At 38.6% G+C, this 14,715-nt stretch overlaps 3 protein-coding genes and 1 pseudogene across 5 annotated transcripts; 2 read left to right on the top strand and 2 right to left on the bottom strand.

Annotated features, from left to right (window-relative positions):
- Positions 1–1,119: 1,119 nt before the first annotated feature.
- On the top strand, positions 1,120–2,516 carry LOC111804319. Its single transcript, XM_023689079.1, has one exon. It carries the CDS (start codon positions 1,271–1,273, stop codon positions 2,411–2,413), a length of 1,143 nt encoding a protein of 380 aa, XP_023544847.1. The 5' UTR covers positions 1,120–1,270; the 3' UTR covers positions 2,414–2,516.
- A 1,879-nt stretch (positions 2,517–4,395) lies between these two features.
- LOC111803475 (uncharacterized protein DDB_G0290685-like) lies at positions 4,396–8,792 on the bottom strand. 3 transcript variants are annotated; one of them, XM_023687896.1, is made up of 2 exons: positions 8,651–8,792; positions 4,396–7,602 (listed from the first exon to the last, which is right to left on the bottom strand). In XM_023687896.1, the coding sequence occupies exon 2, from the start codon at positions 7,578–7,580 to the stop codon at positions 4,737–4,739; it is 2,844 nt and encodes a 947-aa protein (XP_023543664.1). In that variant the 5' UTR covers positions 7,581–7,602; positions 8,651–8,792; the 3' UTR covers positions 4,396–4,736. The 3 variants fall into 3 exon arrangements, with proteins under 3 accessions (XP_023543664.1, XP_023543663.1, XP_023543665.1); XM_023687895.1 differs by lacking the exon at positions 8,651–8,792 and adding an exon at positions 8,123–8,538; XM_023687897.1 differs by lacking the exon at positions 8,651–8,792 and adding an exon at positions 7,685–8,101.
- Positions 8,674–11,266, top strand: LOC111803476 (annotated as a pseudogene).
- A 1,935-nt stretch (positions 11,267–13,201) lies between these two features.
- Positions 13,202–14,562, bottom strand: LOC111804037 (EPIDERMAL PATTERNING FACTOR-like protein 2). Its single transcript, XM_023688702.1, has 3 exons — positions 13,798–14,562; positions 13,660–13,685; positions 13,202–13,534 (listed from the first exon to the last, which is right to left on the bottom strand). Exons 1-3 carry the CDS (start codon positions 13,916–13,918, stop codon positions 13,295–13,297), a joined length of 387 nt encoding a protein of 128 aa, XP_023544470.1. The 5' UTR covers positions 13,919–14,562; the 3' UTR covers positions 13,202–13,294.
- Positions 14,563–14,715: the final 153 nt, after the last annotated feature.

Below are 14,715 nucleotides of genomic sequence, written 5' to 3'. Positions count from 1 at the left end.
AATTTAATGAAATCCTGAACGAAGGAAACTCCGATGATTTAAAAATAATTGTAAGCCTAATGAATGGTGGATGAAATGTTTGGGAATTGGAATGAACCCCTCATTTTGTCCTGCTCTAAAGTCTTTCATAAGCCATGTCCAACCCCGCATTTAGGTCCCACCTTGCTGACCAGGCTCCCATGGTTGGAGAACTCACTCTAGAAACCTGTGGTTGATTTGTATGGCATCAAATCCAAATAAGGGGTTTGAATTGGGAAGGAGTTGCTTTTTTAGAAAAGGAAACTTTGAATAGATACCCAAGTTGGAGAATAGAATGGGAAGTTATCTTATCTTTCTGCATTTTGAAAAATAAAAATCTTGAGGTTGATAGTATGAGGCGTTAAAAGGAGTGAATTGTGAAGAAATCACATCTAAGTTAAAAGAGGGGATAAACTCTGAAAATTTCTCCCTAATAGAAGCCTCTGATAATGAGTTTAGACAGTTACAAATGGTATCAAAACCTGTCACCGGAATACTGATCACGGAGACGCTCTCTAGTGTAGACACATTTTAAAAATTTTGAGAAAAAGCTTGAACAAGTAAAACCTAAACAAAATAATATAAAACAAAATTTTGGTGTATACCCATGTTGTAAAATTTGAAGAACGTCAAACCTCTCTTTCTTAGTTTGCTAAAGCCGTATGGACCACGAAGAAAATAAAAAGGTGAAAACTTTAGGCAATTTGAAAAATGAAACCTTTATCCTCTCCCATTTTGAAAAATGGAATTTTGATGTATACCCATATTCTAAAATACCAAAAATATAAAATATTTCTGGTTCTTGGTTTGGTAAAGCCCCATTGGTTCATCAACAAAGAAGAACAGAAGTACTTTATAGAGAGAGAGAGAAATAGAATATGTGGACTTGTATCCAAAATTGTGAGGTTAAAAAAGAAGCACCAGAGCCTGAGATCATCGTACGTCAGAAGAAAACCCAACCCACTTTTTGTGGGCTTAAAAAAGGAATCCGTAACGCAGCCCTACCATTCATGTCATACTACCGACTTCTATACGTTTAGAAGAGTCAGAATAGGACTCTCTCTCTCTCTCGCTCTCTCTCTCTCTCTCTCTCACAAGTCATAATTCATAATTCATAAGAACTTGCCATCTTATAAATCCGACGCCTTTCTCGCTCCATTCTGTTTGGCGAACTCCATGCCTCTCCTCAAAGTACGAACCTCCCAATCTCTACAATAGCCCTACATTTACTACCTTCTTTGTGCTCTCTCTAATGGCCGCGGCCACCGCCACCGACAAGCCCGCCCGGCCAAGACTCGCATGTTTCTCTTTCGCTGCCTATGCCAAGGCCGTCATCGACCATCTCAAATCCCTTCAAATTCCGGTCCTCCCCGGCCTCTCGGACACTGAATTTACATCCGTCGAGTCCACGTTCCAATTCTCCTTCCCACCGGACCTCCGCTCAATCCTCCAAGAGGGTCTCCCAATTGGCTCTGGTTTCCCCAATTGGAGATCCTCCTCCATTCAACAGCTTCACATTCTAATCAATCTCCCCCGGCTTTGCCTCCTCAAGGAAATTTCTCAGAGAAAATTCTGGTGTCAATCTTGGGGTACTCAACCCAATGACCCAAATGACGCCGTTGCTCTAGCCCAGCAACTCCTGGACAGAGCCCCTGTTCTTGTCCCCATTTACAAAAACTGTTACATCCCTTCCGAGCCGAACATGGCCGGGAACCCTGTATTTCACCTCGACGGTGGGGAGATTCGTGTTTCCAGCTTCGATTTAGCCGGATTCTTTCAAACCCATGAATATTCTCAACTTAGTAAGGCTGAACCAGACCGGTCAATGATCGACTCGCCGGCTTGGGCGGCGACGGAGGCCAGAGCGGTGGATTTCTGGACGGAAGTGGCTTCAGGAAAAAATGTGGCGGGGCGTGGGGTAATACTAGGATGGTGGAATGAAGGGGAATTTGAAATGGGGTTGGACGGATGCCTTGAGGACGTGTTGTGGAAGTTGCGACAGGGCGGGTGGAGGGAAGAAGATATCAGAGATATGATGATGATGGACGGCCATGATCGGAGCTTAAAACAGAGTCGGGCGACCATCGAGAAACTCAAAGTATCAGTATGTGAGATTTTACTGAGTGGGGGATGGAGCAGGGACGATGTGATGTACTCTCTGGGTCTCGAAGACGTTTCCAATTCCAATTCCAATTCCAATTCCAATTCCAATTCCGCCATTGTTATTCCTGAAGAGGAAGAAGAAGAATCAACGTTTGAAATCAATCTTCATCATCATCGCCCAACCATAGTCCCCCAAGTGGAACGCAAGAAAAAAGCCAAAGCCCGCAGCTCCACCAACCACCACAACATGTCCCCATTTTACTTTGCTCCACATCGAAATTTAATCTTGTAACTACTTTTTGCCCTGTTCTCTTTTTAGTTATTAGCCCCTCCACCTCAACCAAACCTACACATGAAACACCCCCTTCTCATTATTCATCTCCTGTAAATAAATACACAATTCTTTTTCTTTTTCATCAATAAAGCTCCAATTTTGATATCGCCCATTTCATATTTCATTGCATTCTTTGTTTATTCTCATTATTAACCTCTATCCATGCTAAATGGTCCGTTGACGGCGGTGGTCTGATCAACGGCGGCGACTGAGGAGTCGTCGGTATCCACCTGCTACGTTGACGGAGAAAAAATGGCGTGAAAGTGGGGGTCCAAAACCGACCCTTGTGAAAGAAAAAGCCCAGGAATCGGTCAAGGTGTGGACTCTCTCTTACGCGTCGGTCCAAGAGGAGATATTAATGGCAATATATGACTTTCATTTTATTAAAGGTTGAGGCTAGTTTTATTGAATGAATAAATTTTTTTGTCAATTATAATAACTAAAATATATTTTTTAAAAATTCAGATTTAAAATGTTGTCGTATTCACAAAGTTCTAACGGTTGCTATATTTGCAAATATGAGAAATTCTCTTTTAATTATTTATATTTTTTAGTTTGACTTTGTTACTAGTTTTGCTTTGACCTAAAGTTTCTAATTTAATTTGACTCTCAAGATATTTGCAATTAATTTCTTGGTTGCCTTTTGTTTTTGCAGCCGTAGATCCATTATATGGTATGGTATATACTTATTTTTTTGCAGGACAATTATGTGTAACTGATTAATGAATTATGAGATTCCTAACCTAACAACTTTTTAATTAAGATCAAGGGTAGGGTTGTTCGAAAAAATCATCTTAAAAAAACTCAATCAACCTACTCTAATGGGTGAGTTTGTATTATTAACTTAATTAGTTTGTATTATTAACTTAATTAGTATTATTTGGTTCATAGCTTGTTTTAAAATTTGTTTGGTTGAATTGAATCCATTTGAATTTATTGTTAATTTAAAAAACTATATATATTTGGTTAAGATTTATTCTTCTAACAACCTTTATAAATAAAATTTTGAGTTCTGGGATGTAATTTTTTGAAATACACATTAAATTGCAAAACTTAATTTAATGTTTGAAAATACGTAAATAAACATTTTACTTTTATTGAAAAATAAAAATTTAAATAAATGATCGGAAAACTTAGAATAACTAGATTCAAATATGGTATGGATGAGTTTGGAAACAAAGAAAGATAAAAAGTAGGAAGCTGTGTACCAAATTTGAATCTTCAACCAAACAATACACTTAGCAACCTCACAGACACCCACAATAAATTCCTAACTGCATTATCAAAGGTGATAGACGCATGGTTTGAGTTGTGGCGATGAATAACGGAATGTGTAAAAGTAGAGCATAAGGCAAGTCAAACACGAAGACGATGCCTTACAAAGTTGGTGGATACGCCATGAGGCATTTGGTTCTTTTACCAAATTCTAAAAGGATGGTAGTGAGTTCCAATAGGCATTTGAAATATTAGCCTATTTGTTTGTATGTCAGTAGCGTATAACAATTGTAAGAAGTTTTCGAGTGGTTTCGCAAGGAAGAAAAGAGGAAGGGATATAAGTTGTATTGAATCTTGAAAGTCATACATAAATTCTATTGCTTCTGCTCTGCGTCTTGGCTCCAAATGCATAAACATTTGTTAGCACAATTGAATAAGAAATAAAAATAATAATCTAAATGGCTAACAGAGGGCTCGAATCTCATGATTGAGAAAACATACATCTAAGGCACAGATTGCATCTCATAACTAACAAGAAGTCTAGCTCTCTCTGTTTCTCTCTAGACGGCAGGGCAGCCTGTCCATTTCCCCAACGCATTAAGTTGGAACTTAGCTTCAGTTTAAGGTAGAGGGCAGTTGTTTTGCACCTCAAAAGTGCAACCTCTACACACCTCATCAGTGAAATCTTTTCAGTTGGAGACAAAAGGAATCGAGATAAATTCTTCTATTAAATATAGAAATGCATATCACAGGAGAAAACTGATACCGATAGGTGTCTACCAACAAACATTATGGAAGATAAAGAAGATTACAAATGTATATACTAAATTTGACGCACAAAAGACCACCTCATGAACTAATATGAAGCATCAAATGCGAAAAAGAAATCATCCTAGCTTTCAAAACTCTTCCAGCAGCAAACCCAAAAAAGAGACATATGAGTGTGTGTGTGTATATATATTCACTTAAAGGACGTACTGCTGCAGAGAACCAGAAACAAAAAAGATCCTTATGAAAAAGAAAACAAACAAAATGACGAAAAATCCAGATGAGAGAATATAAGATGTCACTCTGTGGCTGTTTCATCCTTGTTATTCCCTTCCGTTTTGCTCTCGGGTAAGGTATCCAAATCTGTACGAGCATCCTTCTCTTCCTGAGGCAAAGAAAATCCTGAAGAATCTTCGGCATTAACCTTATCCTCACTGTTGTTTGTGTCAGAAAATGTGATACCCTCATTGTGAGAATCAAATTGTTCTTTTGGCTGATCATTATAGTTTCCATTGCTTTGATCAACGTTCTCATTGTCATTCTGTCCAGCACCAGTACCTTCAATAGTGTTTGAGGATGCATCATTCTCTTGGGGGTTCGACATATCTGAAGCATTAGCATGGTCATTCTTTTGACCAGAAGAATCATCATTTGAGTTGCTATGACCAGCATTTTCATATTCATTGTGGCTCGTATGATCTGACGACTCTTTGGATCCTTCATTTGAAGTATCTGTATTATCAAAGGAAGTTGAATTTGATGGACTTGAATCTTTTTGTTCACCGCTGAGAGATGTGTTAAAATTATTTTTTTCTTCAAGTGCGATATGCTTTGAAGTGGAGTTATCTTGATCGAGATTGATGTTGGTTGCAGTTTCATTTGTTGTGATTGTATCAGAAGTTTTCTCATTCGAAGGAATTGAATCATCCTGGTGCTGGTCTTTATATTCGGACACTGGCTGCTCTTCATTGTTATTCGTCACTTTGTCTGGTACATCAGATTGGTTGTTTCCATTACTTCCAGTTTCACTTTCATTTTGGACTGACTCATTTTTATCAGAACCAACAGCTTCGCTACTCTTCCTTACATCCTCATGCTGAAACTCATGGTTTTCTTTATTTTCAACTGACTCTACCTCATTTAATTTTGCAAAACCATCCTGCCCATTTTCAGCACTGGAAGCATTATCACCTTTGTATTGTGCTTCTCTTGCATCGCCATTATTCCTCTCACTCCCATCTTGAATCTGTGCTTCAGCTGAAACTACACCCTTAATATTACCTTCCTTTTGTTCTTGCTTGTCTGTATCGTTTTCATTGTTCTCCTTGTTGTCGCTACCATTGCCTCCCATGGTACCCTTGGAACCTTCCTTGGTCTCACTGCTGCCTTCTTTGGTTTCTACATCAACATCCTCTCTATACTTCTCCTTGGTCTCTTCCTTCCCATTGGCACCATTCTCCTTCTCCCTATCTCCTCCATCATTGCTTTCTTTTTTCTCAGTCTCTTCACTTCCCCTCTCTTCTTGTTTTTCCTTTTCTTTGTTTTCTTCATTCTTGTCTTCGGTTTCACTCTCTTTACTCTGGCTTCTCTCCTCGTTTTTATTTTGTTTAATGTCTTCTGTCGGCATCTCATTTACCTTATCTTTACCTTCATTTTCTTCATGGTTTTCTTTCATTTTGCTTTCTTCCTTTCCATTCTCTTCTTGATTCTCCTTCGATTTGCCTTCTTCATTTCCATTCTCTTCTTGATTCTCCTTCGATTTGCCTTCTTCATTTCCATTCACTTCTTGATTTTCCTGGCCTTTGTTTTCTTCGTTTCCATTCACTCCTTGATTTTCCTGTTCTTTGTTTTCTTCCTTTCCATTCACTCCTTGATTTTCCTGTTCTTTGTTTTCTTCCTTTCCATTCACTTCTTGAATTTCCTGCTCTTTGCTTTCTTCCTTTCCATTCACTTGTTGATTTTCCTGGCCTTTGTTTTCTTCGTTTCCATTCACTTGTTGACTTTCCTGCTCTTTGGTTTCTTCGTTTCCATTCACTTCTTGATTTTCCTGGCGTTTGCTTTCCTCATTTCCATTCACTTCTTGATTTTCCTGCTCTTTGCTTTCTTCCTTTCCATTCACCTCTTGATTTTCCTGCTCTTTGCTTTCTTCGTTTCCATTCACTTGTTGACTTTCCTGCTCTTTGCTTTCTTCGTTTCCATTCCCTTCCTGATTTTCCTGGCCTTTGCTTTCTTCGTTTCCATTCACTTCCTGATTTTCCTGGCCTTTGCTTTCTTCGTTTCCATTCACTTCCTGATTTTCCTGCTCTTTGCTTTCTTCGTTTCCGTTCACCTGTTGATTTTCCTGCTCTTTGCTTTCTTCGTTTCCATTCAGTTGTTGATCTTCCTGCTCTTTGATTTCTTCATTTCCATTCACTTCTTGATTTTCCTGCTCTTTGCTTCCTTCGTTTCCATTCACTTGTTGATTGTCCTGTTCTTTGCTTTCTTCCCTTCCATTCTCCTCACGATTGTCCTGTCCTTTGCTTTCTTCATTTCCATTCTCTTCTGGATTTTCCTGTTGTTTGCTTTCTTCATTTCCATTATCTTCGCTTCCTCCCCTTCTACCGATCTCTTCACTTTGACTCTTTTCAATCTCCCCGTTTTCCTTATCATCAGTTTCTCCCTTTTTAATCTCTTCATTTCCTTTGTTTTCGTTTTCCGCATCTTTGTTCTCTTCAATTTCTGTCTCTTTGCTAACCTCACTGATCTCCTCTCTCTCTTTCTCCATATCCACCACAAAATTTTTATTGTCACTTTCCTCCCGAACTGCTTGTTGATCATGAAACTCATCATTCCCACCACCCTTTTCTTCACTGTCACTTTCAGACGCACCCTTTTCCAGATCATTCCTGGTGTCTTCTTCGACCTCTTTATGGCTCTCATCACTCATGAAGTTTTCATCGACTCGAGGATGGAGGTCCTTCCTCCCTAGTTTCACAACATTATCACGTTTTGTGCTCTCATCGAAAGTAGCTTTCTTACCGCGAGAATGCTGAACTTGGTAAACGAGCCAGACGCAAACCCCAAGCAAAAGAAATATTTGTAATGCACGTTTTACCTTGAAGCCTTTGGATCTCTGATTCCTTCGAGGGGATGACCTGAACATTATGAACTCCAATACTCTTGATCTGCCAACCAAGAAAATTCAATGACCATCATTTAATCAATAAATATCCACCATACAAATAAATATACAACCAAAACGCTAACCATTGCTGAAATGAGTGCCAGATTCAGATTCTAGCATAAAGATCGTAATAAATTCATATTCCCAGTTTCCAGAAAATTATCACAGACGTATTCTTTACACATTATCTTAATTGTTATTTATGAATAGGAAAAACTGTAGGATTTCCTGGAAAAGAAAATGCAGTTTGCAGTTTGATCAATCACATTCCGTATTCTACAATAAGTTCAATTTCTCCTTTCCTAAATCTTCAGCAACCTACTCTTTAGAGATCGAAATCGATAAATAATAAATACAGAGAACAAATGAAACAACTGGAAGGTACTTTGGGTTGGAAAATAAGACAGATCTATAAATGCTCCTTCCAAAAGAGAAAGCAAGATCGTATAATTCCACCTATTAACTTGAATGGGAAGAACACTGAAGAGCGAAGCAGAAAGAAAAAGAAAACGAAAAAGAACCTGGAAACTCTGGGCGGATCAGAACGCTGTTAATGGTGTTGGCAAATGCAAGGAAAAAGGAGAGAAAAGATTTGCAATTCTACGCAAGTTCAACCGGAGTTCATGCAAATTTCCTCGCAGAAATAAGAAGTTAAATTTTGGATCTGATGAATTTCTCCTTCAATGGAGTTTGGGTATTTATACGCCACCGCATAATCAGCTCAATCACGTTGCGCCATCAATCAAAAAGTTTCCTCCGAACTATTTTGTTTTAATTTTTAAAATTTTTATTATCTATTTAGCTATATTTCAATTATCAAAGTTATTGGCTAATGTGAATAATTTACCAAAATATATTAGGCTAAAATTTCTTCACCTCATGTGTGGAACCCGAAAACCGGCAAAATTATAGCACGGCTTCATGTGGTGTACTTAGCCTGTTAATATAATCATATATTCAACTCATAAGGTTGAAATTAAACTTTGATTATCTCCTTTAAAAAAGATTAAAACTTTGATTATTTGATCAATGATAATTATAAGCCATACCGGCTGAACTAAAGAATCTTTCAATGGCTTCCAAGATTCTTGCATCCAGCCTACGCCTCGCCCGCACAAATGTCTCTCCCGCTTCCGCCCTCTCTCCACCGCGGCTGCTGTAGCCACTTCTCCGTCGGAACCCCATGAGGATGAAACTGGGATTTCTATGAAAGGTGTTCAAATCTCTGGACGACCGATTTATTGATATGCAAGCTACATCCCCTGCTGACCCTCGGGTGCTCGATGCTACGCTTCCTTATTATCTCTCTCGATATGGTAATCCACCACTATCGGACGCATCTCTATGGTTGGGAATCGGATCATGCCGTCGAGTGCTCTTATTGGTGCCTCGCCTAAGGAGATTGTGTTTTCCTCTGGAAGTCCAATAACATATCCATCAAGGGGGTCATGAATTTCTACAGAGAGAAGAAAAAGGCACTTGATTACCACTCAGACGGAGCACAAGTGCGTTCTTGATTCCTGCAGACATTTGCAGCATGTGGGTTTTGATATTACCTATTTATCGGTTGGGTCCGATGGAATTGTTGATTTGGAGAAACTCCGTTCTGCGATTAGACCCGACACTGGCCTTGTTTCGATCATGGCGGTTAATAATGAAATTGGTGTCATCCAGCCGTTAGAGGAAATTGGGAAAATTTGCAAGGAATTCAATGTTCCCTTCCATACTGATGCGGAAGAGATTCCAATTGATTTGGAGAAGTGGAACGTGAGCCTGATGTGCTTGAGTGGACATAAGGTTTATGGGCCGAAGGGTATTGGGGCTCTGAATCTAACAAATGCATTCTTAAGAAGGTTAACGATTTTATTTAAGTTCTGAATCTTTGCCTCTTTACTTTTTGTTCTACTTGATTCATCAAAGGACAATTTAGCTAAATGCCTTTTATTTTCTTCTCCCTTCTCTTTGGTTGAAGTATGAATTTCTGGTTTCTCTTCCCTTTTTACTATTATATAGCAGCTTACATTTCATTCACAGGTTTTTTTTTGTAAGGCGCGCAACTTTTTATTAAAGACGATGAGACATCCTCTCGTCTCACTCCCAGCTGACTAAGATTACAGAAATTTCTTAATCAAGAAGACAAGAATGGTTATGAAATCATCCTTTAGACAAAGGAATATCCTTCAATTGGCTTAGGTTTCATAGATATGATGTTCAGATTAATTTTAGACTCATGGTTCCACTTCTACCAATGCAAGATGAATGGGTGTGATGGTACCCGCCTTAAGTAGATGAATAGTTTAGTCTCATGGAGCAACGTTTATTGGGGTAAAAGGCTAGTGAAAATCCTTATAGTTTTTAAGACCATGACACCTAGACAGTTATACAATTCTCATTCTTAACCTGATACGTCTGGACCGTGAAGTTTTTGTATGAACAGCAACTTTATGCAGGTAAAATGGCCAGTGCAGTTTTGTCGCCATCTACAGTGACACTCTGGATCAAGAAGACCCTGGCTATACCATTATTAATATTGCCTCTTCTAGATTAGGACTCTCTTTATTTATGTAAGCACTTGCTTCCATAAGGTTATTCTTTCATTCAATTTCAACTTCTTGCAGTTGCAGACCTTCACTCCCATGGCTTTCTTAGGTGCACGGGACGGATGCTAGCCGTGCAGCAGGTAGACTGTATTAAGCCTTTACTATAGTTTTTTAGGATAATTCAGTTGAAAATTCTGTGCACGGTCATTGACAGCGATGATGATCTTACACGTTTGGATTTTATGCATGCTTCTCTGATTATAATGTTATAAAATTAACATTCTAAATCCACGTCTTCTGCTGTTTAAAATGCAGTGAAACTTTCTAGGTACAAAACCAATAAGGAGATTCTAAAGAGAACTCTTTCAGAAGATCATTTTTTGAAAAATTATTTATTTATTCATTTGTTGCAGTATTGTTGGTTGTCATGAATCCACGCGTGTTAGGATATACATCTATTTCTACAATTATGTGTTCTAGAATGAACATCCCAAGTCCATGTCTTCTGATTTCCAAAATGAAGTGGAACGTTGTTGGACTTATTCCTTCTGGGTTTGTTATTGCCTGAAAGTTTGTTCATGCAAAGGTGCAACCTTTTCTTGTTGGTCTGACTTTCTCATCAAGGAAAAGGTTCTTTGCCCTGTGGAACTTGAAACAGTGAAGCGTTCTATGGTCAAGGGGCTAGCCACTCTGCAGGAAGCCCCCCCACCCCCCAAAAAAAAAATGGAAGAGATCCTGGCTTCTAGGCGTGCTGTAGCGAATATGAACATGGGTGTGGTAGATTGAAATTTCAGATTTCCATGCGGATAAGAGCAAGAAGTGATTGAATGGCCATGTCTATGAAGTTCAACCTACTTGCCCAGTTGAGACTGTGTAGGAGCCCAGGAGGCGCAGTTTCGTCTCCTTTATTCTGTATTGGACTTTCACTGTTTGGTCGTACACAAATGAGGACAATAAAATAAGTGAATGTTTTAGTGTTCCGCTAACAGTTTGCTAACACCAATACAGTTGTCTTGGTACTGCGTTCTTTTTTATGTTTATAAGTGAAGATGTCAACAAAACCTCTTTATTCATGAGCAGTGTACAACTTATTCTGTACAGCATCAAATTTATTCCGACTTGGAACTTTATGCATCCTTGATACTATTTTATTTTCTTCTACAAAATGGAAGTTTTCATTTAGATATGAAAACTAGTACCTCTGATAGCAATATCATCATGAGCCAGCAGGACCCTGGAGACCTTGAAACAACCTGTGAAAATCTTCTTGCTCCAGACAGAATCAATACATAATAGAAAGTTAGAAGAAACCAGTGGGTGGGGGTTTGAAATGGTGGGTGGGTGTGTGTGTTTGGTCTTTAATTGAGACTGCATTATTGTTTGAAACATGCAGGTACTGTGTAGCAATATCCATTAAATGTCCTTGTCTTCAGAGAAGAAAGCAACTGCTCAAAAGGAGAGGGGGTTCAGCAGAAGAAGCGCCATGTGCAGTGCAGTGGCCAAGTTTTGGGCAATCTGACTGAAGGCTTTCTTTTTTGTAAAATATGTGGAAGAAGAAGCCAAGGAAGATAGCAATATACGGTATCTGATTGGGAAAGTGACTCATTTCATTTATGAAATGAGAATCATGGCAATATCAGTTGTGGCCGTGGGGAGAAGGATTATGGGTATGGCCCAGCTGGGAAAGTGGGGTACACAAATGGGGTTGGGTTGGGTTGTTTTCAACGCTTTTAGTACCAATGAAAAAGCATAAAAAAGCTTGAGAAAGAAGCCCATGTGGAATCAGAATCCTTTGTTCCCCTTCACTGTTGATGAGCCTGATTCACAGCTTTTCAGTTTTGCATTTTCTTTTTCCTTCTCGATTTTAGCACCGACATTCTCTTTTCTGTGTGAGAGAGAATGAGAGATTAGTGCATGTGTTTGTGTTTAACTCATTAGAGAATGAAGTGCATTCATATCACCTTTTAATTTTTGTCTTCTAAGTTGATATCAAATTAGTCTCAGGTTGTATATCAGCAAGCATGAGATTGGCTATAGTAAAGCACAGGACAAAGCAGATCTTATACCCTTTTTTAACTTCTTGAAACACTACACATTTTAGGATATTAGCATTTGATCAAATCGTCTTGAATGGGAATGATTCGGTCTTGAAAAAGGAAATAAGATATCCCATCTAAAGAAATGAAATAAAGTTGGGTAGGCATGCCTTCCTTATGGCAAATCAAGTCTACAAAGAGGTTTATTCTGTACTTTCTTATAGTGAGACGGCCAAGATGCTACTGATCAATATGTTTCTTCTTTCTTTTCCCCCAATTTTTAAATTTGAAACAATGGCCCTATGAACAGCATTGTATGAGTTGTTTCTCTTCCTTCATTTTCATTATCTACAGAATATTTTGATTGAAGAGCCAACCAAAAAATGTTCTCTAATCATTCTATGCAGCTATATATATACATCAAATTTGCTATTTTTAGAATCAAGAAAGGTATATACAAACACATAGCAAAGGTTTTAGAAAGGAACATCAAAGCATGCATGTAATTTCCCTTGTAACCATCTCATCTCATCTTATCTGCCTGGTTTGCTCATGAAGCCTTGAAAAGCATGCATTTTTCCAAGACATGATCATAGACTTTAAATTTGGTTTTTGTGGGTTTGGTTGGTATATGTTCTTTGTTGAATTGTCATTCAAGAGGAAGTCCAATCCCTTACTACTTGTCAAAAGATATGAGAGTACTACTTGTCGTGTCTTGTCCAAATAAAATAGAAAGATTGATGGCTTTACCATCTTGGCTTACGGCTTATGGCTTATGTTGAACAAGAAAATGGTTGATACATTCTAATGCTTGAGTTAGTATAAAGCTAGAGCAAGACGACTAAGTAGCCTTCCCATTTTAGTTAAAAGAAAGAACAAAAAGGAAGAAAGAGTATCCACCTAGGAAATGTATTGGAGAGAGTTCTAAAGTGTTCCAAGTTGAGAGCTCTTCATCTAATGCCTGCTTATCGAATTGTAGTAGAAATTAAAGAGTCCCAAAACGAAACAGAGGGGGAGAGAGTGGTTGAGTTAAAGAAATTAACAATCATATAATCATTAATTTACAGAGAGATAGAGAGAGAGAGAGAGAAATTGAAGGGGGAGTTATATAAAATAGTTAAGGGTTGAAGATTAAGCTCCCACATTTGCATTTCCAGCTCATGGGCTTGTAATTGGAGGCTTCATCTCTAGCATAAACTATGTTCTTCACGGCTGAAGATTTTTTAGTTGCTGATTTTTGTGGGTTTGCAGGAACTTGAATGGCCTCACAGTGACCGCACCAGCTGCATCTTCTCTCACATTTTGGTGGCTTTGATCCAATTTGTCCTCTTAATATCTCCTTATCTTCATTCACTGTCTATCCCAATGCATCAAAACAAAAAAAGAAACACAAAATTATTATTCTTCTCAATTAACCAAGCTTTCACAGAAACAAAGAAGTATATGAGAAAGGGAGGGAAGAGCGGTGGTTTGTGGACTGACCTTGGTCCTCATTGAAATCGATCTACCTGCAAAGAAAAACGATTCACAAGATGATTCAAATTGAACCGAAAATGTAAGATGAAGAATAAAAGTCCGGTTTTGGACTCTGTTTTGAAGATCCAAAAGATACCCAGTTACCTTCAGCCTTGATTCTCATCTGGGTCGATGCCAATATCAGAAGACAGAGAAAAGAAACAGTCGCACACAAGATTCTGCTGCGCCCAATGACGACGCCATTGTTGTTACACTCACACCCCATTTTCCTATTGTTCTCACAGAGAAAGAGACAGGGAATTGTCCCTGGAGATGGAGAGCTTAGATATTCAGAAAGAAAGGAAAGAAGAAAGTGGGTGGAGAAGTGAATTTTAAATCAGAATCGGTGAGAGAATAGGTTCTGATTTTGGTCTCAACGGCGGTGGTACGTGTATATAATATAATTTGGTCTGAATATGTGTGTTAGTGTGGGAAAGATATTTGAGATGATTGAACGTGGAAGACAAATGAAAAAGAAACACAAGAAAGAAGGGAGAGTACCAAAAAGTGCAGAACCCCTCAGAACTCGAAAGAAGAGCCCCCCCTCCAAACACTTTAACCCAACAGAAAATAGAATAAAATAAGAGTTAAGAACTGAGAGAGAAGAAAAATTCGTGAGAATGAGAGTTGCAAGTAGGAATTTGCAAATGCTCCTGAATGCTGCGAAGTTGTTCCATAACCAGACGTGAGAGCAGCGCAATGGGAGGTGTGTGAGAGTGGGATTTGGTCTTCCTTTTCCTTTTGCCTTCGCTTTCTTTCTCCTCTTCTGTTTTTGGTTGTTAGTTTAAAATTCAAGTTTTGGGATTGTTGTGATTTTGTTCTCAACTCGCCCACCTAATCACGCCATATCCATATCCATATCCTTTCTTCTGATTTTCCCAACTATGAGTTTGCTTGTCATTTGTCAATTGCTTCCACACATCACATGCCCTCCCTCCAAAACTATAATTATTGCTCCTTTCCTTACATTATTTGGGCTTTACACTTCAAACAGCCCAATCAATTATAAAATTTGCCTTTCCC

Source organism: Cucurbita pepo, chromosome LG10, assembly GCF_002806865.2.
Source record: "Cucurbita pepo subsp. pepo cultivar mu-cu-16 chromosome LG10, ASM280686v2, whole genome shotgun sequence".
NCBI lineage: Eukaryota > Viridiplantae > Streptophyta > Magnoliopsida > Cucurbitales > Cucurbitaceae > Cucurbita > Cucurbita pepo.
Note: the sequence above shows the minus strand (reverse complement) of the source record. Positions and strands in the feature narration are given on the sequence as shown.

Coding starts and splice junctions, on each gene's coding strand:
- LOC111804319 (XM_023689079.1), top strand. CDS start 1,271: ATGGCCGCGGCCACCGCCACCGACAAGCCCGCCCGGCCAAGACTCGCA.
- LOC111803475 (XM_023687896.1), bottom strand. CDS start 7,580: ATGTTCAGGTCATCCCCTCGAAGGAATCAGAGATCCAAAGGCTTCAAG.
- LOC111804037 (XM_023688702.1), bottom strand. CDS start 13,918: ATGGGGTGTGAGTGTAACAACAATGGCGTCGTCATTGGGCGCAGCAGA. Junction 13,686..13,797: donor GATGAGAATCAAGGCTGAAG/GTAACTGGGTAT, acceptor TTTTCTTTGCAG/GTAGATCGATTTCAATGAGG. Junction 13,535..13,659: donor CGATTTCAATGAGGACCAAG/GTCAGTCCACAA, acceptor GCATTGGGATAG/ACAGTGAATGAAGATAAGGA.